Here is a 25,733-nt window from a genome sequence, read left to right as displayed (position 1 = left end):
TCAATGGTGGGGTGCGAGCCCCTAGTCAAAGTCCTGCAGCTGTGTAGGTTATATAGGATGCCGTGATGCATTTTCAGGTGTCTTCTGTGTGTCTTCTGCGTCGGTCGCGGCGATGCTTAGGTTGTGCTGTTTGCCACTGGTCTTTGGTCTTTTGTGTTAGTAGATTCGGTGTTGTGGGCCAATCTGGGAGGTTGATCTGCGGGAGCTGAAATGTGTCATAGGAACTTGGGCAGATCTCCCAGTGAGCGCAGGATGGATGTTTTGCCTTCTTTTGTGGCCGTCAGGGAGAACGGGAACCCCCACCTATATGATATGTTGTTTTCTTTAAGTGCTGTCAAGAGCGGTCTGAGGGCTCCTCTGAGTCAAAGTGTATGGCGAGCAAGATCTTGCAGTATGATTATCGGTCTGTCCTTGTGTAGGAGCTCTCCCCTCTCCCTGGCGGCGCGTAGGATCGCATCTTTTTCTTTGTAAAAATGGATTCTACAGATTATGTCTCGAGGTCGTTTTGGGTCTGTTGCTCTGGGCCCTAGTGCCCTATGAATTCTGTCCATTATAATGGGGTTTTCAGGTGAGCGGCCCAGGAGTTGTAAGAAGAATATTTGTGCCCAGTCTTCTAGTTGATGACCCTCAATTTCCTCTGTTAGGCCTCGGATACGTAAGTTGTTCCTTCTATTTCTATTCTCGAGGTCGTCGAGATGTATTGTGAGATTGTGGATCTGGTCTGCCTGATATTGAATGGCCTGTCTGTGTGATTCAAGTATAGCTGTTGTTTCTTCCTGGGTTTCTTCTACCTCTATGAGTCTGTGGCCCATTTGCTGTATATCTGTATGTTTCCGCTCTAACGCTTGTTTGTTAGATGACTCAAATCTGGCGAATAGGGCGTGTAATTCGTCTTTAGTAGGTATGGACATGATGCGTGTTTTCCATTCATCTTTTTCTTCTCTGTTTATATTTTTTAGATTTATGGCACGTTCTGGGCTGCTGTAGGGGCTTGGGTCTGGTGAAATTGACCACCCCGTGGCATCTGCCTTCTTATTTGCTTTAGGGGCTGTTTGTGTCTCCCTGTGGGGTGTATTATGCAGCGTGAGTGTAGGTGGTCTGCTTTGCCTTTTACTCACTGTTTTGCTGCTCTCTGGTGTTGTCTGTGGGGTCTCTTGGTCCTCAGTGCCTGCTTCTTGTTGTCGTCTTGGTTCTTCTTCTCCTGAGGAGCTGCTGGTCTGTGGGCTCTGCAGAAATTGATGCTGTTGCTCTGGCTGCTCAGCAGGGGGGGGGGGCTCCGCTCCACACGCACTCCCTGGGGTCGGCGCCATTTTCACTTTTTGGGCTCCCCTCTGTGGGATATCAGCTCTGCAATCTGCTGCTGTCGCTCCCCTTATCGTTTTTGCCTGCGGGGGTAGCGGTGGTGAGCACTGTTGTGAAGTGCCGGCAGCCTGTGGGAGGGAAGTCTCAGTGCTCTCTGGTGCCATCTTGCTCTTCCTTACATGTGGCCCCGGCGCTCCGAGGTAGCATTCCATGCCGCTTTTTTTTCTCCCCTCCGCCGGTGTCTTGGCCTCTGCAGTCGCCCGCTTCCTTGTCTGGCTCATTTGTGGCTATTTCGCCATTGTTTGGAGGTATTTAGTAGTCTCTAGGGGAGATCTGACCGGGAGCGCTCCTCTCAAGCGTCCTGCTCAGCCATCCGCTAGCCACGCCCCCAGGCAGTAGGATTTAAAGGGGGTTAATGTCAAAGGGGTTTTGTATTTTTAAGGTAAGAGGATACAAAGTGTTTTAATTGTAGGTAATAGAATATTTTAGAGGACGGCAGATTATACTTTCTCTGGAGGGCCGGGTATTTTAGTGAGACCATTTTCGGTCCAGGCTTTAAAAGGATTGTGGTGGATCATTGCCTGGAGAGAATAACAGGTTTTCTAGGAATGGTAGGAAGGTGATTGGGGAGAGATTAGGTTTCCAGAGTATTTAATGGAGTCGCAGATCTTAAGGCCATTTTTGTTCTTTTTTATGTGCTGTAAGGTATAAACATTTTGATTGTTAACTTATTTTTAATGCTATACAACAGTCAACTAAGAATGTATTACACAGATTATTGCAATAACAGCTATACTAAATATGACTATATTATATGGTGCAAGTTGACGTATGTTTCATATAGAGAAGTACTGAACAGTGTAGATGTGATTTCAGTAGCTGAGAGACAGTAAATCACTTACTAGATGATGCACCCACATCTGTATGAGTATCTCTGACTCTCTCCACCATCTGTTTCCATAAACTTTTATTGGTACCATGAGACAGCAGCAAGCGGAGATTGATTATCGCTTCCTGTAATCCATCTCGCTGTCTCTGTTTCTAGAGACGACTTCACATGACAACAGGCAAAGGACAGCAAGTTAAAGGGAAGCCGCCAGCAATTTAGAGTGATTTAAGAAAAAAAACATTCTAAGTAAAGAAAATGATTTGCACTTTGGCTAATTATCACTTTATCGATCAAATAAGCTCAAGAGTGGATTTAAGATAGCAAGCATATTGAAATGAATGGCTGCTAGTGTACATGCACTCCTACGTATATCCTACACCTTATGTATTTCATGGTCTGTAGCTACAGAGTTGTATATTCTACGGTAAGAAGCACATTAAGGCTCAATGTTCATGTGCAAATTTGATTTGCGGAATCTGCGTGGGAAATCTGCAAATCAAGCCGCCCAATGGATTAAAGCATGCAGATTTGTTTTGCGGACTTTTTGGCCCGGAGAACAAATCACAGCATGCTCTATTTTTGTGCGGTTCTTACACGAACGGCTTCCATTGAAGTCAATGGAAGCCATCTGATCTGCAGCACACCCGCAGCTGACACTGTGGACGGGCCGCGGATACCGTAAGAAAGCAGCAGATTTTAAAAGAAAAGCAAAAAAACCCTGTACTACGTCTGTCCGACAGTGAGCCGTGAGGACTATGCACAGTACAGCGAACTCGGAAGTGGAGAGGTCTGCGCGGATGCCACCACCGAAGTAATACAAGTACACAGGGCTCACTGGCCGCAGGCAGGGCTGGATTCCATGTGGGATTCCCCGCACAGAATCCGACCCGCCCGTGGACATTGGGCCTAAGGGTGAATTCACACGTGGCATAAATATTCTGCGCAAAATCCGCAACAGTAATTCCGTACAAAAAAGTATGAATTACTATTGTGAATATAGTGGTGTATTGACAGCGGAATTACTGTATGTTGCAGATTTTGGTGTGAAATTTTGCATCTCATTGAAGTCTATGATGACATTCCGCATCCAAAATCCACAACCAGGTGCGGAAAGCATTTTTGCAGCAGACAATACAGTAGAGATGAGCGAACGTACTCGTTAAGGGTGTTTTCGCAATCGAGCATTGCTATTTTCGAGTACCTGACTACTCAGGTGAAAAGATTCGGGGGGTGAGTGGGGGGGTGTCAGAGGGGAGTGGGGGGGGGGGGGAGAGAGAGCTCCCCCCTGTCCCCCACTGCTACCCCCCCCCCCCCCACGGAGCCCCCCCCCCCCCGAATCTTTTCACCCGAGTAGTCAGGTACTCAAAAATAGCAATGCTCGATTGCGAAAACGCCCTTAACGAGTACGTTCGCTCATCTCTAGAATACAGGGTGTAAGTTTCTGCAGTGGATTTCTCTACTAAGAAAATGATTCCTAAAAGTTACATCAATATGACAAGAATTTGTGAAAATTTTTAAAAAAGGACAAAAATGAGAAGAAACATTTCCTACATGTTGATTAGTGATCCTTGTCATCACTGTTGTTAGCTAATTTGAACTGTTTGCCTTGTTTCCTAGTTTGAAAGGCTGAATCTTGCTCTTCAAAGAACAATTGCAAGACACAAGGCCAAATATAACACCAACAGGTAAGCTGCAGTTCTACATTTGTTATGGTGGTTTTATATTGTTTTCGTTTTAGCAGTAAAGCAAGTTTCGGCAATAGTCATCGCTCGGGCCTTCACCGTACGCCTGCTGTTCTCTAGTGTTTTTGTCGTAGACAGCCAGGATAAAAATAGTCCTGCGTAAGTCCTCTTAATTCTCTGAATGATGACCTGTCTTTCAAAACCATCTGAGCTAAAACTAATCATATTAAAAAGGGGCCAGCATGTCGAGCGCTCGCAATATTTTGCAGCTGCTTCAACCATTCGCCATAGTCTATAAGCATTATTGCGGCTCTAATGAGGTGAATGATAATGTACTTGATGGAATGTTTTGTATGCATGCCTCTATCCGTTGGAACACTTTCAAAGAGTTCGTTGTTACCTTTGGGTATGTGAAAAGTAATTTTTTTCCTTTACTTGACCTCTGTGTGAGAAGTACAATGTCTATCTGATGTTGGAGCTATTTTATATATATACCGCTGAACTCTCCCTTTCTATTGAAGGCGGCACATTAGAAAATTAAAAAGCCCAGTAGTGATGGCTTCTATTAGGGGAATAACAAAGCAGTCTGCCTGCAGGTTGACACTGATTTCCACATCTTTTAATGTTGTCACACATAGGAAGTGAAGGTGCCAAAAGAAACTGATGCATAATCTTGATTCCGAGAGCTGACAGGATGAAAGAACTGTTCAAGTCATCCAGATACATCAGTGTTCGTTCCTTGAAGAATTACATTGACCATTTTAGGTGTAAATATCTTATCTAAGACCATGCAATAACCTTGCAATAAGAAGAGCATGCATGACCTTTCATTGCACAAATGTTGCAACAGTCATTTGGAAAAAATACTCAGTTTCTGTAACATTGTATTTTGTCCAGTAGCAATTTGCACAATTTTTTTTCAGGCTTTATCATTTTTTTTATAATATTGAGATTTCTGCGGTAAATACCGTATATACCGGCGTATAAGACGACTTTTGAACCCCGAAAAATCTGCTCTGAAGTCGGGGGTCGTCTTATACGCCAGTAATACAAAAAAAAGAAAGTGTCAAAAAAAAAAAAATCATTACTCACCTCCCCCGGCGTTCTGCGGCGCTGCTGCAGGCTGTCGCTCCCTCCTGCTCCCCGGCAGAGCATTGCTTTCTGAACGCAGGGCTTGAAATCCCCGCCTCCAGAAAGCTAATACTGTGATTGGCTAACACACGCTGTCAGCCAAGCACAGCCATTCAATGACATCATTGAATGACTGTGATTGGCTGAAGGCGCACGTGTGTTAGCCAATCACAGCCATTCAATGATGTCATTGAATGGCTGTGATTGACTGAAGGCACGTGTGTTTTAGCCAATCACAGCCATTCAATGATGTCATTGAATGGCTGTGATTGGCTGACGGCCCTGCGGCCAGAAAACAATGCTCTGCCGGGGGACCAGGAGGGAGCGACAGCCTGCAGCAGCGCCGCAGAATGCCGGGGAAGGTGAGTAATGATTTTTTTTTTGCTCCACTGTATTCCTGGCGTATAAGGTGACAGTTGGGGGGTCGTCTTATACGCCCCGTCGCCTTATACGCCGGAATATACAGTATATTTTTATACACATATTAGATTTATACAATAACATTTTAAAGTATCCACATTATCTTTTGGGTTATAATACTGATAGAATTTAGCCAGATGAAGATTCTTCATCTCAGATCTTTCTCCCTATGCACCGTTTTCAACTGTTGGTCATTCATTCAATGATATTTGAAGCTGGTTTGCACATCTCAGCACTTTACACAGAGTTATCTGATGTTTTCAGTAATAACACTTCAGTGATGAGTATTCTGCTTGATAGGGATACAATTGACTTTGGGTCTATTTTATCCTTCAGGAACTTAATTAAATTAGCATTACTGTATTCTGTAGTAGTGCATATACAATGCTTTTAACCCTTTCCAATCCACTGTCTGACCTCTGAAGACATTATGATTAAAGGCTGTACAGCTCTGATGTTGGAAGACGTCCGTCGGGGTTCTCTTACTGTATATTGCCAGCCTCTCTGCTGTCGGAGCCTATCCAACGTGTCACCTCATGCAGTACTGGCTTTAGCCAGAAGATAGCGCTATTGCATAGCGGCAGAAAAAGAGTAATCCCCCTAGGAAAACCAGGATACAAATTGGATTGGAAAGGGTTAAGGGTCTTCTACACAGACTGATCATCCGCAGTTTGTAACAAGCACTGATCAGCACTAGCCTGCATGATATGATTGGTGCTCATTGTGATATTCACATGTGGCAGAAGACTGGGGAGGAGCGATCATTTATACAATCATGCCCATAAGAACTTGCGTTTGTTAGCAGTACATTCCTTGTTTATATGGAGAGATATGCTGCAGACAAGTGAGCATTCTTATCTCCGCAGGAAATATCCAATCAGCCAATCAACAAGCGCTTGCTTCTTCATTGGCTGATTGGGGGCATATTCACACGGGCTGATCAATCGAACAACATTTTTATGAATGTTTGTGCCAGGTCTTAAAGAGCCTTAAAGGGGTTTTCTTACACTTAGATATTTGTGATATCTGTTTGCTGGTGTCCCCTGCTCAGAACCTCTGCTAATCAGTTGATCGAAGGGGAGTCTACAACAGACACAGCTCTGTACATTATATAGTGGCTGTGCCTGTATACCTGCTCAAGCCACCTCATTCACTTGAATAAGACTGACCTGGTTTCATGCCATGTGACCACTGAATGAGACATCACATCCCAGAGTAGAGGGTACTCATACGAGCACCGCAGCCTCTTCAGACAGCTTATGGGCTGGGTTCCAGGTTGGCAGACCCTCATCCCTCTCTTAGTGCTGGAAAACCCGCTTTGGTATTCTAGTGACTTAATGTTTTTTCAAGTTTTCAGCCAATCACTGGATAGGTAAAAACTGATAGACAGCTGGGACCTCCACCAGTCTGGAAACAAGAGGCTTGGTCGGTTTCCAAGTGAATAGAGCATAGGTCACACAGGCACACGACCACTACATTCATTCTAGCCCACTGCTAACTAAAGACTGGCATAAGGTCACCAGTCAATTTAGTAAATTTTCCCCATTTTGTCAACTTCTGGAAAGACAGTATTTTTTAATAAAGCAAAGAAGTAAAACTGGCCATTAGAGATGAGCGAGCACCAAAATGCTTGGGTGCTCGTTATTCGAGTCAAGCTTTTCGTAATATTCGAGAGCTCTATTCGAGTAACGAACCCCATTGAAGTCAATGGGAGACCCGAGGATTTTTGCAATGGACCCGCCGGGTACCAAGCTTTTTCTTTTCACTCTCTCTCTCAGCCAGCCAGCCAGCCACATACTGCTGTGGACATGCACACGCTGGCACATCACAGTAGGAAGTGGTAATGCAGGGAGGGGTCGAACACGGCGTGGTACTCGCTCGAGTAACGAGTACCATCGAGTATGCTAATACTCAAGCGAGCATCAAGCTCAGTCAAGCATGCTCGCTCAACTCTACTGGCCATACATTGAGATATTTTCAGATCACTGGCAGATCCAAATTTGATGAGAATTGCCATGAATCTGATGTCTCTGGTCGTCATACACATAAAATTAACAAAGGTTGCTACTAGAGATGAGCGAGCATACTCGCTAAGGGCAATTACTCGAGCGAGTATTGTCCTTAGCGAGTAACTGCCCGCTCGGAAGAAAAGATTCGGGTGCCGGCGCTGGTGAGCGGTGAGTTATGGGAGTGAACAGGGGGGAGCGGGGGGGGGGGGGGGGGAGAGGGGGAGAGAGATCTCCCCTCTGTTCACCCCTGCTCTCCCCTGCTGCTCCCCGCACCCTGCCAGCACCCGACTCTTTTCTTCCGAGCGGGCAGGTACTCGCTAAGGACAATGCTCGCTCGAGTAATTGCCCTTAGCGAGTATGCTCGCTAATCTCTAGTTGCTTCTAAAATAAAATGAATCTGCCTATAACTGGCAGATACAGATCTTGAGTATGTACAATAAGGGCTTTCATAATATCAAATTTTGCACCTCAACATTCAAGACCTTCAAATTTTAGTTTCACTATTTCCTTTAGTTTAGTGGAAAGAATTGTTATGTTATTGCTATGAGAACCTTGCCATTAAAAGTGTATGACTGGCTTAAAAGATCCTCACACCATAGGTCGTCTGAGATCATCATCCAAATTCTGCTTTACAATTTTAGCGGTTAGTGTTTAACTACAATTTAAACATTTAGGCCGCCTGCAGACGAGCGGGTCGGATCTGGCAGCGAGAATTCTCGACCCGAGAGCCTGCAGGGACGAGCGCGTACTCACCCGCGCCTGGCGGCCCCGGCTCTTTCTTTGTAAAAATATTTAGAAGCAGCAGTCAGCAATGACTGCAGTATCTAAATGTCCTCAACTTTTCACTCGTTTTCTAGGGAAAAAAAGACCCCCATGTGTGATAACGAGAGAGCAAATATGCTCTTTGATTGATGGGGTGAAAACATGAAGAAAAGTCCATGTTACATCTCCACTGGGACAGGGAGAAAGACGGGGGAATTACAGATCTTCTCTGCTTGGTCTCCTTCCCCCTCCCTCTTTGCTTTGCACACTGGCTGAGAAGTGACAGCTGTAAATTCAGTATTCCTGACCCCACTTCAAGCAGCTGTAGGTCAGTGCTACTGATAACATTGATAGAAATGGAGCTACATCCGTTTGAATCACAACAAGCTCTGTTTGTCCAAAATGATGTCCTTTTCCTGCAGGACAAATGGAGCGCTTCCTAAACTGTTGAGGGTTAAAAGCCTCATCTGCTGTACAAAGCACTCTCATGATTTGTTCACTCATCTGTATATAGAAATAATAATATTGGACCCTTTCATTACTGGATCCCAGGTGAATACGAAATAACTCTCAATATAACGAGAATATGAATTTTCACACTTTGCACTGAGTTAGAGTTAAGATAAACCTATAACATATTATAAAACAGTTAGGGCAGTTGTAATAAAATTGAGGCTTCGACACAGTGGGAATCTTTGCAGCCATCACAAGGTTACTTGTTTCCCCATAGGTGAATGGGAGAGAGCTGCAGTATCATTCTGGGTAACTACGCAGCGGTCAGTGTTTTGCTACATCTGGCATGTCATGGCTCCAATGAGAAACTGGTTGGTGGGAAGCCAGTTGTTGGATACCCACAGATCTATTGTAGTTGGCCTATCCAGACGATAAGTCATCAATAGTTGAGTACTGGAAAGCCCCTTTAACTTTATATAAGAAAAGTCCAATCAAATATTGTCATGTTTCCATGGAGTTTCCAGAGGTGTATAAAAATGTGTGTGTGTGTGTATATATATATATATATATATATATATATATATATATATATACATCTACATATATCTACTAGAGATGAGCGAGCACAAAATGCTCGGGTCCGCGTTATTCGAGTCGAGCTTTTCGTACAATTTGAGAGCTCTACTCGAGTAACGAACCCCATTGACTACAATGGGAGACTCAGGCATTTTTGTATGTGGGATGCCGGGTGCCGAGCTTTTTTTTTTTTTTCCTAGGTTCGTCTCTCTCTTGAACCTAGGAACGAGCATCAAGCTCGGCAGAGTATGTTCGCTCAACTCTAATATCTATCTATCTAATGTAGATATATATATATATATATATATATATATATATATATATATATATATACACCTCTCTCTCTCTGTGATAATAATGTCATAATCTGTGTATTTGATAACTGTCTTTCCTGATAATTGACTAAGAGCTTCCATACATGTCATGCATCAGTACAACAGTGAAAGCCCTGCCCTCTTCAGAGAAGAGAAGTGTCTTAGTAAAAAAAATTGTACAAATATTGTACTAATATGGCACAAGGCCGTGAACATTTTTTAATACAAAAAAGTAACATTTTATAAAATGACCTCCATTGGCATTATAAAAAAGTACGATGTAAGTGTTTGTGCTACAGGCTTGTATTCCATTACAGAAACCATTATCAGCTAAGGGTTAAATACACAATCCAAATGAACAATTCCTAACTAAATATCAATTAGTGTTACTTGTGCAATAGTACAATAGAGCGGTTCCACACATTCATGTTTATATTTGTCGTGTGTTCATTGTACTGAATGTAATTACATCTGATTGTTCTGTCTGCAGATCTACTTGTGTTACTTTCAAGCTGCCAGCTTTACCAGTGCGTGGAAGATCCAGTGAAAGAGATGATTTTGCGAAAATTGTTGTAGACCAATCAAATGCTGCAGGTAACATTTCTCTGTGTCATTTTCAATTCCAACATGTAACTATAGCCTGTGGTTCATCAGGAGACCATACTGGGGCTTGCAGGATGTGTTGGCTGCAGCAACTGGTGAAGTTGCCGCTTTTGGCCAATTTCATACAAGCATTTAGCGCGGCTATTATGCAGTGATAAAACGTTAACCGAAAATTGCGACCATTTGAAGCATTGGATTCAGATGGCCACGTCAAAACATTGCGGCCGCGATGTCTTATTATACGCTGGCTGATGTTTTGGCGGGGCCAGAAAAGATATGGGCTTTGTCCTATCTTTTGGCCGCAATCAGCCGGCAGCTCCCATAGGCTTCTATGGGAGCTGCCGGCAAAAGGAGGGGGGAGGAAGTTCAGCAGCAACTAGCGCTATTAAACGATGTCAGTTGGCTCTATTGAGCCAGTAGAAATATTTATGCCGGCCATCTATATCCCACACCTGGTCGTGTAAATGGCCGAGAAAAACACAAGATTTAGACGTGACTTGGTTGCGGCTTTTGCTCATTTATGCTTTTTTCGGCCATGATGCGGTCAGCCAAAAAGTGCATGGCCCATGTGAAAGAGGCCTTAATGTGATAAACTGGTATCTGGTCTGTTGTAGGCCACCCATTTAGGCTCCTTTTACATGTAGTGATAAATTGTTCGCACTATTTCTACAGGCACTGGAATTTTGTTCGCTGACCATTAAGTCGTTCATAGTCAATGTACCAGTGAATGTGACCGACTGAACGATTACGGTTTACATATAACAAGCGAACAATAATTTTTCTGCCTGCATAAAATGAATGATGAACGATCGATAAGTGAACAAATCCTCATTCGTCGTTCAATCGTTGGTCATGCTTACACTGAACATTTGTCATTCAAACTTGCACGATCCAATGCTTTTTCTGAATGATTAGCATCGCTGCGTGTAAAAGGGCCCTTACTTCTATTTGCATTGGTTTTCATAGATAAGCTTCACTGTGTGCATTGTTTAAGTTCATAGAACATAAAAGGATCACTTAGGGCTCATTCACATCAGTGCTTTTGGGTTCCATTTTCCTGCTCCATTTGGTGAGTAGGAAAATGGCATTCCCTGCCTGAACAGATCCATCTTATGATGGAACCGAACAGACCCCATTGACTATAACGGGCCTGGCTTTTACAGAACAAAATATTGCAGCATGCGGCACTGTTTCATCCCGCTTTTAAATGGAGTGCAGCAATGGTGGTACAGAAAAAAAATACTGATGCCGATGTGAATGAGCCCTTAAAGGGGCATCTTAATCACCGTTTAAAACTATCCCTTACTTCTAAACAACTTTACATGAATCTATAGTACAAGTAATTATACTAAACAATATATAATGTAACTTAATGGAGAAAAATGTGTCTTTCTACACTTATCAGACTCCCCTCCTCAACTCCTGAACTGTTCACTCTGAATTTACTGATAAAAGTTACAACCTCCATTAGAAGTCTATAGGTGAGAGGGAGGTGGAAACAGCTGCTGAGAAAGAGACAAGCAGAGGGACACAGAGCAACACTGCTGTACCCAGTTCTCCAATCACAACTACACTGCTCAGTAATGCTGTTTAATGTTCTCCATGTTGTTGCTGTTTTTGAGGGTGTGCTACAAACAATTAGGGGAGTAGGATTTCCTAGTCTCTCTGTGTGAGATCACATAACGTATAGTCTCCTTTTTCTGGTGCCCCTCATCTCTGTAGACATCTATGGGCAACTGTAATCGGATCTCAGTGAAGGTGAAAATCTACATCCTCTCTTGAGGGGATTTTACCAGTGATTTCGGATTTGGTAAACTGTTAACAAGGCAGGGGAGAAGGAAAGAAGCCTGAAAAAGTGGCGATTTATGTAAAATTGTTCACAATCGGGGAGACACTTAAACTTTATAGTCTAATGCTAAAATATTTTCTTTCTAGGAATTCCTGTAGAAGATGTAAAAGCATCACTAGGTGAAGAGCTCTTCAAAATATGTTATGAAGAAGATGAACATGTTTTGGAAGTTGTTGGAGGGACGTTGAAAGACTTTTTGAACAGCTTTAGCACCCACTTGAAGCAGTGCGGACAGTCCCGACTACAAGAAGATGGTGGTGGACTTCAAGAGTCAATTCTGTGCCTTGAAAAAGATCCAGATTTTCTAAATGTATATTATTTTTTCCCTAACAACATTACTACACTTATTCTACCTGGAATAATTAAGGCAGCAGCAATTATTTTGTACGAAACTGAAGTGGAAGTGAAGTTGGTCCCACAACGTGTCAATGATGGCAATGACTTTATTAAGGAACCTTATATATTATATTCTGTGCAAGTCAGAAATACCAAACCTTCCTTATCTCCATGTAAACCCCAATCATACGTTGTTATTCCAGCCTCCATCTTTTGCAAGACCTTTCCTTTTCATTTCATGTTTGATACGGACATGAATATGTTACAGATTGGGAATGGCGTTAAGAGACTACTCAACAGAAAGGACATTCCTGGAAAATCTAACTTTGAGGAATACTTTGAAATCCTGTCTCCAAAGATAAGCAGTACATTCAGTGGGATAATGACCATGTTAAACATGCAGTTCACTATAAGAGTAAGACGATGGGACAGTACAATCGAGAATTCATCAAAGGTGAGTCGCCTAGTCATTTACCTTATGCTGTTTATACTAACTACAATTGTTGGTTCAGTTCTGACAACTTTCCGTTAGCTTTTTTTTAGCGTTATTAATTGCTGATGAACCATTAGACTGACCAAGTTTTCAGTCTAAGGGCTTATTCACACTAGAGTATATCAGCCGCCGTTTTCACCGATGGCCGATATACGCTACCATCTGAGCTTTCTTTCCCCTTCCCTCCCCCTTGCCTTCTCCCTGCCTCTCTGTTCCCCTCCGGCTGTTTGGAATGGGGGGCCTAAGCTTCACCCCGTCCCATCCCCTCTCATTGCTAGCTGCGGACAAGTGGCGGGGATGGGGTGGAGTATAGTCTTGCTCCCTCCCATTGCAAACAGACGGAAGGGAGGAGAGAGGCAGAGAAACGGTGAGGGTGAGGGAAGGGGGAAGACAGCTCAGATGGTAGCGTATATCAGCCGGCCGTGAAAACGGCGGCCGATATACACTCATGTGAATAAGCCCTTAGACTGAAAACTTGGTCAGTCTAATGGTTCATATTCGTGAACAATAATGTTTGGGCTAAACTTGAGCCAATGACTGGCCAAGAATCGTATGCTTTTCTCTCGTTGTTTATTTTATGCAGACATAAACATCATCATTGACTCGTTCAGTTTAAACAGCACTTGTTCATACAGCGAATGTGAAAGACTGAGAAAGACAATGGGTCTTGCCTGTCTAAACAATCTGAATGAGAGCGAATGAGCTAGTGATGGCATCGCTCGTTCAAATGAAAATCGGCTCGTTAAAAAGCAGCCGTATCTACAAGTGCTAATTAGAACGCATATAGAACGGCGCTCATGTCATTTTCCTTCAATCGGCTTATGGGGAGGAATGTGTGTAAATACTACTATTCATCGCTGTAAGACGGCCGTACATCTCCCCATTCACACAGGGAGAAGCACAGCTGATCAGTGAGCATTTTTATGAAACGGAATGATTTGTGTGAATGAGCCGAAGAGGAACATTTGGGCCAGTTAATTGAGCCAGTGTAAAAGGATCATAAGCTTTAGCCCATTAATGTGCTCTGAGTTTATTAACTAATGCTGTAACCAAAAAGTTAGCTAATTTATAGCTTTTATACATATATATGATCTATCTGTTCACCTAATACTTCTCATTAACTAGGTAGTAAATAAGTACACTTTTATGGATTCATGGGTTTTCTTAAAACTGCACAGTTGATTCAGTAAAGGGGTTGTTAGGCCCCATGCACAGTATGGTGGCGCACAGAGATTGTACAGATTCCTAGTATATATATACGCCGGTGCAAACCCATAATATAACCTCAGGATATGAAGCTTAACACATAAGGTATTTAACCCCTTAACGACACAGGACATAAGCTTACGTCCTGCAGCGTCAGGGTATGTATGAAGGGAGATCGCCCGGCGGGCGTCGGCTGTTTCTCACAGCCAATCCCCGCCCGCAACAGCTCCGATAAGCTGCGCAGTTCACTGGAGCTGTTAACGCTTTAAATGTCACTGCCAATACTGATAGCGGCACTTAAATTTCCTGGCCGATATTCAGGGGTCCCATATGGATCCTCGCAATGAGATCACAGGGAGCCGTGTGGATGTCTTCGCAGCTGGGGTCCTTCCAAAAGGCCCCAGGGCTGTCACTGTATAGTGCCAATCAAGCCATGCTCATGGGGTAGCTTGATAGAATGCCTACCTGATCGCAGTATGATGTAATGCTATGGCATTACATTATACTGCAGGAGCGATCAAAGCATCGCAAGTTGTTGTCAATTCTGGGGACTAATTAAAAAAAGGAAAAATTAAGTTTCTTTTTTTTTTTTTACTAATTAAATAAAAAAGGCAATAAAAGTTAATAAAACAAACCTTTTGCCATATTTATAAAAAACATAATCTAAATAATAAAACAAAAAATACATATTTGGTATCGCTGCATCCATAAAGGTCCGATCTATCAAAGTAATACATTATATACCCAGAACGGTGAACATCACCAGAAAAAAAAATAACGCTTTTTTAGTCACTCCGTCTCCCAAAAGAAATGTAGTAAAAAGCAATCAAAAAGTCATATACTCCAGAATGGTACCAGCGGAAACTAAAGGATGTCCCACACAAAATGAGACATCGCACAACTATGTTGGTGAAAAAATAAAAAAGTCATGGCTGTCAGAAGATGGCAGCAGAAAATAATTTGAAAAAATTAAATATCTTTAAAAAAAAAAAAAAAGTAGTACAGCAAAAAAAAATAAAAAAATTTGGTATTGTATTATTCACACTGACACATAGAATAAAGTTATTAGGTCATTTTTGTTGCAGTGTGTACGCTTAGAAACAAGACGCACCGAAAAATAGCGAAATTTAGTTTTTTTTCCATTTCACTGCACTAAGAATTTTTTAAAAGTTTTTCAGTACATTATTTGGTACATTATATAGAACTATTCAAAAATACAACTCATTCCACAAAAAAACAAGCCCTCAGACAGCTACGTCGATGAATTAAAAAGTCATGATTTTTTAAAAGGGAGGAGGAAAAAACAAAAATCGGAAAAAAAGGGAGACGAATAAGGCCTTTTATTGTCTATTAGGAGATGCTGGACTATATTAGTCTGCAATTTTGGGTACATTTTTACCAAACTTTAAAATACTTAGTATGGTAAATGAAGAATACATATTTTGTCAGTTTTACAGAAAGATAATTCTGCCCCCTAGAAAGAATTATGTTTTTTTAATGTTAAATAGTTCTGTTTTTCTAAAATTTGTGTCTCAATAGGTTTCAGATTGAAGATATAATTGGAACATGCTAATTACCTTGATTTTCCTGATCTCATGACTGATGCAGTACATATTTTGCCGCACTTGCAAAAATGTATGGAGTATTTGGTGACTAGAACTGTCTGTGAACACTGTTTGGCTGTCTGCTATCTAAAGTGTATGACTGTATAGTATAGTCTGAATTTTTTCACAGTTAGGCCAATAAGCATGCAAAGTGATGTATGATACTGTATTAAGTCTAAAGCCCTATTTACTCACAAAGTCAATCTTTCAAACGACTGAAAGATTGACAGTTTTAGCGATTGTTTTGCATAAAGTGTTAATGGACCCTAATGTCCATTACCACTTTATCAGTTTCATTTGCATGTAAAAGGGCCTGTGGAGTTGTTTGTGGTCTGAGCTCTGCACGCAGCTCCGTTGTTCTCGCACGGGCTGTCGGCAGAATACAATGTAATCTCCAACTCCCATGCAGAACACAGCGTGCGATCTGTGTTATCTCTCTTTGACTGAACGATGGATTTTGGGCTCACCTTCAAATCATTGTTCAGCTGAAGAGTGAACGATAGCAGCATTTACACGCAAGGATTCGCTCATATGTCATCATTTGAATGAATATCGAGCGTTACTCGTTGCGTGTAAATGGGACTTTAGGGACCTTTTACATGGGATGATTATCATGTGAATAATCATTAGATTGAGTGGGTTGCACAATAATTGTTAGGTGTAAATGCGCTGAGCCAGCGAGTGATCAGTGATAAATTATTAGATCACTGATCAGGTCTTTCATGCAGATCTAAAAATCTTTGTTCGTCTGCTGCAAGCCTTTTTGTGTAAACAGGCGTCTTAACGATTTGCTGAATAGAAAGCATTGGCTGAAGGTGCGACTAGAGGTGTGATTATATTCGAATGAACACTTGATTATTGTTCAGTGTTAATGCCTGCCAAGCGAATGATATATAAACGTTACCTTACCGCTGGTTGTATGCTCATATCAATTTATGTTGCTGTGTAAAAGGACCCTAAGCCCACTTGAGGCTATACTGCAACTTTCATCAGGCAACAGCAGTTGCTTGCAAACTGCACCAAACCAGTTCCATGTAAGGGCTTGGTCACACCAGCATTCAGCCTGCATTCATGCTTTCCATCTCTCTCTGTCGTGTTTTTTCCTCATTGATTTAAATATTTTTTGTTTTTTTTAAAAAAACGGAACGGAAACCAAATCTTTCAGTTGCCTTCTGTTCTGTTAGGTATCTGTTTCTTGTTTTATCAGATCAAATAGCGCTGAAAACTGCACTATTCTGTTAAAAACTGAAAACCTAGCAGAACGAAAGTAAATTGGAAGTTTTTGTTTGCTTTCCATTAAAAATAAAAAAACATTTAGCTCATGTGCGGAGTTTGTGAAGGGTGGCTTTTTCTTCATGTTTCTTTTAATAGTCAAAGTGAGCCACCACCAGTACAGGGATGATGAGCTACTTTAGTACTATTCAGACGTACTGCTGTTCATTGGCTAAATGTTGGCCTGGTGCCTGGCTCATGTCATGTGGAGTCATCCAGCAGCCGTCCTTATTTTAGGAAGAGCTGGACTACGCTATAACCCCTCCTTGCCTTCTATAGTCACAGGGCAAGTTGCATTAGAGATGTGCTAGAGATCATTGGAGGACTGTAGCTTCTCATAATACGGTTTCTGTAAGAATAGATGATCTGTTCAGAAACAGCTTCACTTAGATGGAGTCAAGGTAGACTAACATCACCTAAAAACTGATTACATCCAGCATAAAGAAAATTCCAATACACTTGTCGTTTACATTTTTGGTAATTCCAATGCAAATAGTCTATAGGATTCCCACACATAGAACTAGTGCCAAAATCAGGTTTGATACCTTGGATTGTCATTAAGAAATTATTAAATACCCTATGGTATATATCTAGTCGATTTCTCTGTACATTAACTGGAAGTTCACTTCAAGCTAGCCAAACATCTTTGGATTTCCTGTGGATCAGAGTTCAAATAAAGAGAAGTATTTAGAGATCTCCTATAATGATGATCTGCTAACATTCTGGGTAGGGTCTCAAGATGAGTGTCAGCCTGATAGTTGGATGGAACTTTTTGATGTTCTAGTCGAAAGTCAGCAACTCAACTGCTCACAATCTCTAATACATTTACTGGATACAACCTTATACATCAAAAACAATACAACACAAGCATTAATCTGTCATAAGCCTAAAGACCGTCTACCATATCTAAGATGGGACAGTATCTATCCACAACACACAAAGAAGTCCGTGGCCTACAGCCAAGTTTTTTGATACATCCGGTATTGTTCAGACAGTGAACACAGAAAACATCTGTCATATCTGAGGAATACATTCCTACAACAGAGATACATCCACTGGTTATAGATGATCCACAGAGCCGCAAGGATTTCAACGTGCAGCTTCTTGGTCACAAACAGAGGGAAGAGAACAGCAAGATGCCCCTAGTGGTCACATTAAACCTTCAGATTAATACCTTGAGGAAATTTACTGCTGATTCCAAACCCATTTTCTAAGAAGACGAAAGATTGAAAAAAATATTCCCAGCTTTACCTCTTCTCGTACAAACAGCCACCAAACCTAAGGAATGCACTTGTCAGAAGTGCCTCACATCACCATCAGAGACTGGCAGCCTCCCTTGTAACATCAAAATATGCAAGACCTGTACCCATATCTGCAAACACACACATACAACAGGACTATAAAATCCCTAACGCGTTCTCATGTACATCCTCCAACATGCTGTACATTATACGGTGTACAACGTTCCATCAAGAACTCTACATCGGGGAAACAAAGCAAAAACTACAATCCAGGATGAATTTGCAGAGACATACGAGTGCGAACAGCTTGATACACTTGTGGGTAAACATTTCTCCGGACCAGACCACAACGTGACAAACTTTAATGTCTTAATCCTCAAAGGTCATTTTAAGAATGAGCGAGAGAAAAATCTGGGAATTCCAACTGATAAAACCTTTCCAGCCATTAACACAAGAATTGAATCTAATCCCTGGATTTCTGACTCATTACACGGACACTTCACACCCGTCAGCCGAGTCCAGATCTGTGACCTAAATCATCACCTTTTCCACTTTCATTTCAAATACAACACCTTCGTTTTATTGCTCTGGCTTATCTTAATGATGTATCACCCCATGTACTAAAGTCTTCATGTAGCAGCATTTAAAGGTTGTACATTTCTCTCAGTTTTTAATTGATCTGTCTGTTGAAGGGGCCCCTATGCTCTGAAAGGTTGCAAATATCGTTTTTCTGGTTAGCCAAGAATGTTACCATCTCTATAATACTTTTGTCTTTTTTATACAAGAGTATTTAGCGTCACACACCGTAGCTGCAAAATTGAAATAGTTATTTGACAATCAAAGATCACAATCTAAGCAATCCTTCAAGACAGATGCGTAACTCGGAGCCCTTGGGCCCCAATGTGAAATATGTAACAGGGCCCCCTATCTATCATGTGCCATTTATAATACTGGTTCTTCTTATGAAACAGGGGCGGCCTTTGGGCCCCTTAAGGTTCCTGGACCCGGTAGGGACTGCTACCTCTGCATCCCCCTATAGTTACGCCACTGCTTCAACATCTGAACATCTTATGGTAGAAAGAGATGTATGTCTTAGGTTTTTAAGAGACTGAAGAGGACTGAAAACTAGTTAAACCGAGACCAAAATGTCCTCTGTTTCATACATTTAGGGCAAGTTCATACGGGTTTATAATTGTCAGATCAAGCCAAAAAAATCTGACATCGACGTGACCATTTAATCCAATGAGGAACGTCAAGGCCAAGCCTCAAAGTTCTACTGGGATTTTCATGCGGATTGGCTCATGGATTTTGCCTCAGGAAATTGGGGAAATCTGCCTAAATTAACATGTCGATTCTTTTTTGCTACAATCCAGATTTCAGAATTCATATATGGAAAATCCACACTGTATGAACTACAGCACAAATGCTCATTCACAAGTGCTGCTCATTTTGATTGGCCAGGCGATAAAGTAGACCTGATTTTTGCAAAATCACATTGTGGCTAGTTTTTAACAAAAATTAACAGAAAATTATTTTACAAAAAGAGGTGTGTGTGTCCTTTCTAGGAATGCAGCATTATTGCCCTTCCTTGCTGGGGTCTTGATTTCAAATTCCATCAAGAATAACATTTGCATGGACTTTGAAAAACTCCATCCACATGTTGCCCGTGTCAGATTTGAACCTACAACTGCAACTAACAACTGAGCAACCACACTTGTCTATTGTTCTCTGAACGAGAAGAAAAACAACAAAAATAAACACAAAGATAACCTAAAAAAAAAACATCCAAATGTGACTCTTGGTCAGATTTGAACTTACAACTCCAGAACTGCAAAAGCGCATTGCTAACAACTGAGTCATCACACTTGTTTGTTCTGCTCCAGAGGAGAACAACAACAAGAATAAACACAAAAAGAATATACAAAAACATCCAGATGTTGTCCTTGGTAGATTTTAACCACAATTCCAGTTCTGTAATGCAGCAGTGCAAACAACTGAGCCACCAGACCTGTTCTTTCTACTCTAGAAAAGGAGAAGAACAGGAAGAAGAAAAGATGAAGACGAATAAGAATAATAAACACAAGGAGAACATACAAACTCCACACAGATGTGGTCCATAATCAACCATAAACCTAGAACTTCAGCGCTACAGTGCACTAGTGCTAGCCACTGAGCCACAAAACTTCCTTCTTCCTCCTCTTACTTCTCCTTTTTCTCCTTCTCCTCAAGAGAAGAAGTAAACGATCTTATTCTCCTTCCTTTTCACCTTTTCCTTCTCCTTCGTATTTTCCTCTTACCTCTTCTTCTTCTTCTTAACTTTCTTCTTATTCTCCTCCATCGAAAGGAGGAGGAAGAAGTAAATTGAAGAACAAGCATGGTGGCTCAGTCATTAACACTATTGGCTTGCTGGACTTCTAGGTTAAAATCTCTCCAATGACAACATTTGGATGGTGTTTTTATGTTCTCTTTCTATTTATTCCTCCTGTTCTCCTCCTCTTCCTCTTCCTCTGGAGCAGATAGGATAGCTGTGGTGGCTCAGTTATTAGCATTGCAGCTTTGCAATGCTGGAGTTGTAAGTTCAATCTCACCAAAGGGCGACATCTGGATGGAGTTTTTCTAAGTCTATTCAGATGTTATGCTTGATGTGATTTGAAACCCAGCAGTAAAGAACAAGAGTGCTGGCAACTGAGCCGCATTCATAGATGGGACACACATTCACATTCTTCAACGGGCATTAGAATCGGCCATCCTGATTCACGATCCTTTTTATGAAATTGGGTCTAGAGATATTACAGTAATGGCTCAATACTAGTTCACATTCAAAAAATAGAATGCTAAAATGGTGCAGATGTCATCATGGATTTGGGTGCAGAATCCAAGCCTAAATCCACAGTGAAATTCTGCCGTGTGAACAAGGCTTAAAGGCTATGGCTCCGTCTAGGTTTCTCTGTCAATTTTGTTTTCAGCATTTGCGCATGAAGGACTTGCCGCGTGGGCAGTTTTACCTGCTCTAACCACTGTTTGGTAGGGCCCCAAAATTCAAGAATTCTCATCAACACTTCATAGCATGTCAATTTATGTTTTGGATTTTCACACCGTGGAATGCCTATGTAACAAGTCCTGTTTGCCCTATTCTAGAGGTGCAGATGTTTGAATCCCACTGGTGTAGGGTCCTAGACCTAAGTGTTGACACTGCTGAACAACAGGCTGAGAAGTCAATAAGACAACCTTTTAGAGTGGAGTAGGAAAATAGGTATAGTCTGCCTGTAACCAGAAAGCGAACTGCAGTAAAGTACAGAATACAGATATCAATGGTGGGACAAATAAACACAGTAACCATAGAAAGAGAGAAAGCTGCCATGTATGGAAGGGAAAAGATTGAACTAAAGCCACCACTACCAGCAAAGTAAAGAGAAAAATATATGTATTTTTCAAGAAGTGTGAAATTGGCGCAACTGTTTAACGTGAAACAAAAAAATAATGATTGAAAATAGATGTGTTAGCCCAAAAGATCTAAGTTTATTTTTTAAACCAGCTTGTATACACGTTTTGAGGTGTTAGAAGCTGCTCCTCAGTACTTGCTGGGGTTATACATCCAAAGATGCTAACTATGTTAATGAAAACAGGGTCTTTTTAGCTGATACTTCCTTTTTCAATTATTATTTTTCATCATGTTAAAAGGTTGCGCCAATTTCACCCTTCCAAAAAATTACATATATTTCTCTTTTCCCTAATTCGTTGTTCCACACGTTTGCCTATTAGGTATACCGTCGGTTAGGGTCGGCAGCACCTTTCGAATACAAGCTTCTCAATCATACGACAGCGATTCAGCTTCATATCGCCATTTCTTCTTCACTGGGGTTGCTCCAAATTTTTTATTCCATTTTCTCATGCTGCATGGTGATGTAAGGCTTGTGCAGGACTCCTGTGTGTTGGCTTTGCCCTCACTTGGCTGCTCTTCTGCAGGGTGTACAGTCAGCAAAGTGATCACTGCACTGTAGTAGAGTGCCTACTTGTGGTAGATTCACATAGACTCAATTACAGGATTGTTAATTGTGTAAGGACACATTGCTAAATGCTGAGTCCCTATTTTGACAATGATGTCACTGGAACTCCCTGGGATACCCCTTCAACGGAGGCCAATGACGGATCTGTCTTGAATAGGCTATTATGACCTCCGTTAAAGGGATACATTACAGAACGACATTGAATGGAATAGCATAGTCTACTACATTATTGCTTCCCTTTTTTGTGGTATAGTGCTCATACCAGTTAGACGGAGGCCAGAAGGACATTCTTTTTGACTTCCTTTTGACTGCGGAGCCCTGTGGACATGTTTAGCACAGCCATACACACTATACATAGGGCAAAAACATATAAACAGCCCCTAAGAAAGGTAAGTACACATGTATTGAAAAGTTTATTTTCTTGTTAATTAAGGTCATTTGAAATTTTTTTACATACTAGAAATTTTAGAGCAAGCACAATATTTACATTACTGGAGCCATTAGGAAAAGAAATGAGATAAAAATGTGTAATTGTAGTCATTTTCAAATCCATTTTAAATGCATTTGCAAAACATACAGATCTAAACTAAGATGCACTTCAAAACCGTGACAAAAAAAGCATCAAGATTTTCACAATTGGTGAGGATTTTGATGTGGACCTGCAGTAGATTTCACCCTTTCCATTGCAGTGGTGAAAGTTGCTGCAGATCCACAAAAATGGCGTGGATTTTAGCATGTGTTCTTGTCACGGTTTTGATTTGGATTTTGGGGCAGATTTTCCACTAAGTGTGAACGTATCCTTAGAGATGCCTGTGGTCCTACCATATGTATTTTGCCAAAAACAAGTACAGCTCTTGAAAGATCTTTTTTTGTAATTGTTTTTGGTCTGATTTTAGCCAAATAAAATCTGTGGAGGAAATGTTGGCCATAAATGCAGCTGTTTAAAAAAAAACAAAAAAAAACGACACCCTAACCGTGGTGGCTTTTGAGAGGCCCCAGAATATATCAGGCTGATCACCACTGCTCTATAGTACATTTGTAAAGTCTTCAGACCTTTTCACTTTTTTACATTTTGTAATGTTGCGGCCTTGTGCAAATTGGAAAAAAAAAATCTAGTTTTTCCCCATCATTCTGCACTCAATACCCTATTATGAGAAAATGAACACAGGATGGTTGACCTTCTGGTTTCTCTCATCTGCACACAAGATCTATTGAGATTAGCCAGAATGACTATTGGGTTCTTCGTCGTTTATCTTGCCAAAACCCTTCTCCCCAGATTACATAGTTTGCAGAGTCGTCCAGGTCTAGGAAGAGTCCTCATAGTTCCAAACTTCTTCCATGTAAGATTTATGGAGGCCACTGTGCTCTTGGGAACTTTCAACGTAGCAGATTTTTTCTGTAGCCTTCTCCAGATTTGTGCCTCTACACAATCCTGTACTGAGCTCTACAGGCGTTTTTTTTTCTCCCCGTGGCTTTGTTTTGGCTCTGATATGCATTGTGAGCTGTGAGAACTTATCTAGACAGCAGTGTGTCTTTTAAAATTATGACCCATCAACTGAAATTACCAAAGATGGTCTCCGATCAAGGTGTAGAAACATCTCAAAGATGACCAAGAGAAATGGGTGACCCTCAGAACTAAATTTAAAGGGTCATACCAAAGGGTCTGAATAGTTATGTTAATGCAAAATATTACATTTTCACCTTGAAAGAATTCAAGGAAAAATGTGAGTTCTTTTTTTTTATAAGGCCACAATATAACAAAATGTAAATAAAGTGAAAGGGTCTGAAGACTTTCCAAATGCATTGTAAGTGTCACGCTTTTTACAGTCTTCCTTCATTTATAGCTTTTCAGATAAAAATACCTATGTAGCATAAATGCATATACCTAGATGGTATTAGCAATAAATTGCATACACTATGTGAAAATCAATTTATTTCCTAACTCCACGCAAAAGTAATACAGCTCTGCTTATCATGAAAACCATAATTCAGCACCTCATTAGATTCAATACAAAAAGACTGAAGTGAAATGTGACAGATTTTTTTTCTTTTTGGTAAAATAGAAACTAGAATTCTCTTCTCTAGTCAGATTTTATTAAAAAGTTTGCAGAATGTTATTTTGGGGGGCGATTAGTTATTAAATAGATTTATAAAAATGATATTTTATATGACTGGTAGTCAGAATATGCGCATATTTTTCTCACTTGAAAGTAAACTTTTTAGGCCCGCATTCCAGTTTTTTGCAGAACAGTTTATTCTCCAGACAAGCGATTCTTTGTCTCCCGGCAGGAACAGTTTCTGAAAAGCTGATGGCATTTCGTTTGACATGTTAAGATAGGATATAGTACAGCACCTGATGAAACTGTATGTCACATCATTAACTGTGCTGGTGAAGTATCTTTTACTTTTTATGGTTAAAGGAAAGCTCCAGTTAGAAACAAAAAAAAAATCTCAAAAGTGTTTGTATGCGTTCCTTACTGGCACACTGCAAAGACTTTGGAGGGAGTTTATCAAGGTACTTGTTACAGAAGTCACAAATTTAAGGGTGCACTTTTTTTGCACAGCGTTTTCCATTTTTCTGAAAGTGGGTGGGTCTTAACAGGAGGGGCATGGTCTACCAAGGCCTTAGAGATTTACTATAATTTACACATGAATTTGGAAGATTTCTAATAACTTTTTTTTCCTCAAAAAACATTTCTGCTGTCCCTTTACAATTAAATGACGCTACAACATATATGTGTTTTATAAACCAGTAGTCATCCTATTAATTGGCAGATTTTGCTCTAACATTGTCTTATCTTTTGAATAAATCTGTTTTAACAGTTTCAATTAAAAAAAGGAATAGCACAATGGATGGCATTGGTAAAAAAAAAATTAAAAACTACAATGTTGGGTTTCCATTTTTTTGCCTCTATAGAATAGCATATTTTCTTTCCTCCAAAATGATGGTTTCTCATGAAACGGGCACATCGGCAGAGTTTGTCAGCAGAAAAATCTAATTGAAATCAGTGGAGCCATTACATGAAATGTTGGTCTTTGTTTTCCTGTAAAAATATGTAATTACAAAGATTAATGTAGAGAAAAACATTTGCGTGAACAGAACTTAAATTCTGTTTATCATAATGAATAGGCATGCAAAGCATTTGCTATATTTATAGTTAAACAAGTCAATTTTTGGCCATTTTCCAGACATTAACACATCACTCATAACTAGATGAATGCATGTAGCAGCATTTACCTTAGGGACTTACTTCAGAGTTTGTTCATCATTTTTTAGAATTTATATACCATATATACTCGAGAATAAGCCTAGTTTTTCAGCATATTTTTTTATGCTAAAAAGCCTCCCTCGGCTTATACTCGAGTGAGGTAAAAAAAATAACAACAAAAACCCCACAATACTCACCTCCCAGCGTGCGTCTGTATCCCCAGCACGAGGGTCTCCTCGGCGGTGCGGCAAGCTGCTTGAGAATTCTCCCTGCTGTCATCTCCCTGCTCAGCTTTGAATTCCCCCGCCGTCAGCACTGTGTAGGTAAGCACTGTGATTGGATTGAGCGCCAGCCAATCACAGCCGGCGCTTGGTC

The 25,733-nt window shown here is 41.0% G+C and overlaps 1 protein-coding gene across 1 annotated transcript in view; it reads left to right on the top strand.

Annotated features, from left to right (window-relative positions):
* GUCY1A1 (guanylate cyclase 1 soluble subunit alpha 1) overlaps positions 1-25,733 on the top strand; it is a 72,791-nt gene that overhangs the window by 24,438 nt on the left and 22,620 nt on the right. Inside the window, exons 2-4 of the mRNA XM_066573603.1 lie at positions 3,809-3,876; positions 10,029-10,132; positions 12,077-12,780. Of these exons, the coding sequence (XP_066429700.1) occupies positions 3,809-3,876; positions 10,029-10,132; positions 12,077-12,780 (876 nt within the window). The remainder of the gene's footprint in view (positions 1-3,808; positions 3,877-10,028; positions 10,133-12,076; positions 12,781-25,733) is intronic.

This window comes from Eleutherodactylus coqui, chromosome 7 (genome assembly GCF_035609145.1).
Source record: "Eleutherodactylus coqui strain aEleCoq1 chromosome 7, aEleCoq1.hap1, whole genome shotgun sequence".
Classification (NCBI taxonomy): domain Eukaryota; kingdom Metazoa; phylum Chordata; class Amphibia; order Anura; family Eleutherodactylidae; genus Eleutherodactylus; species Eleutherodactylus coqui.
This window is presented reverse-complemented; position numbering and strand designations above follow the sequence as displayed.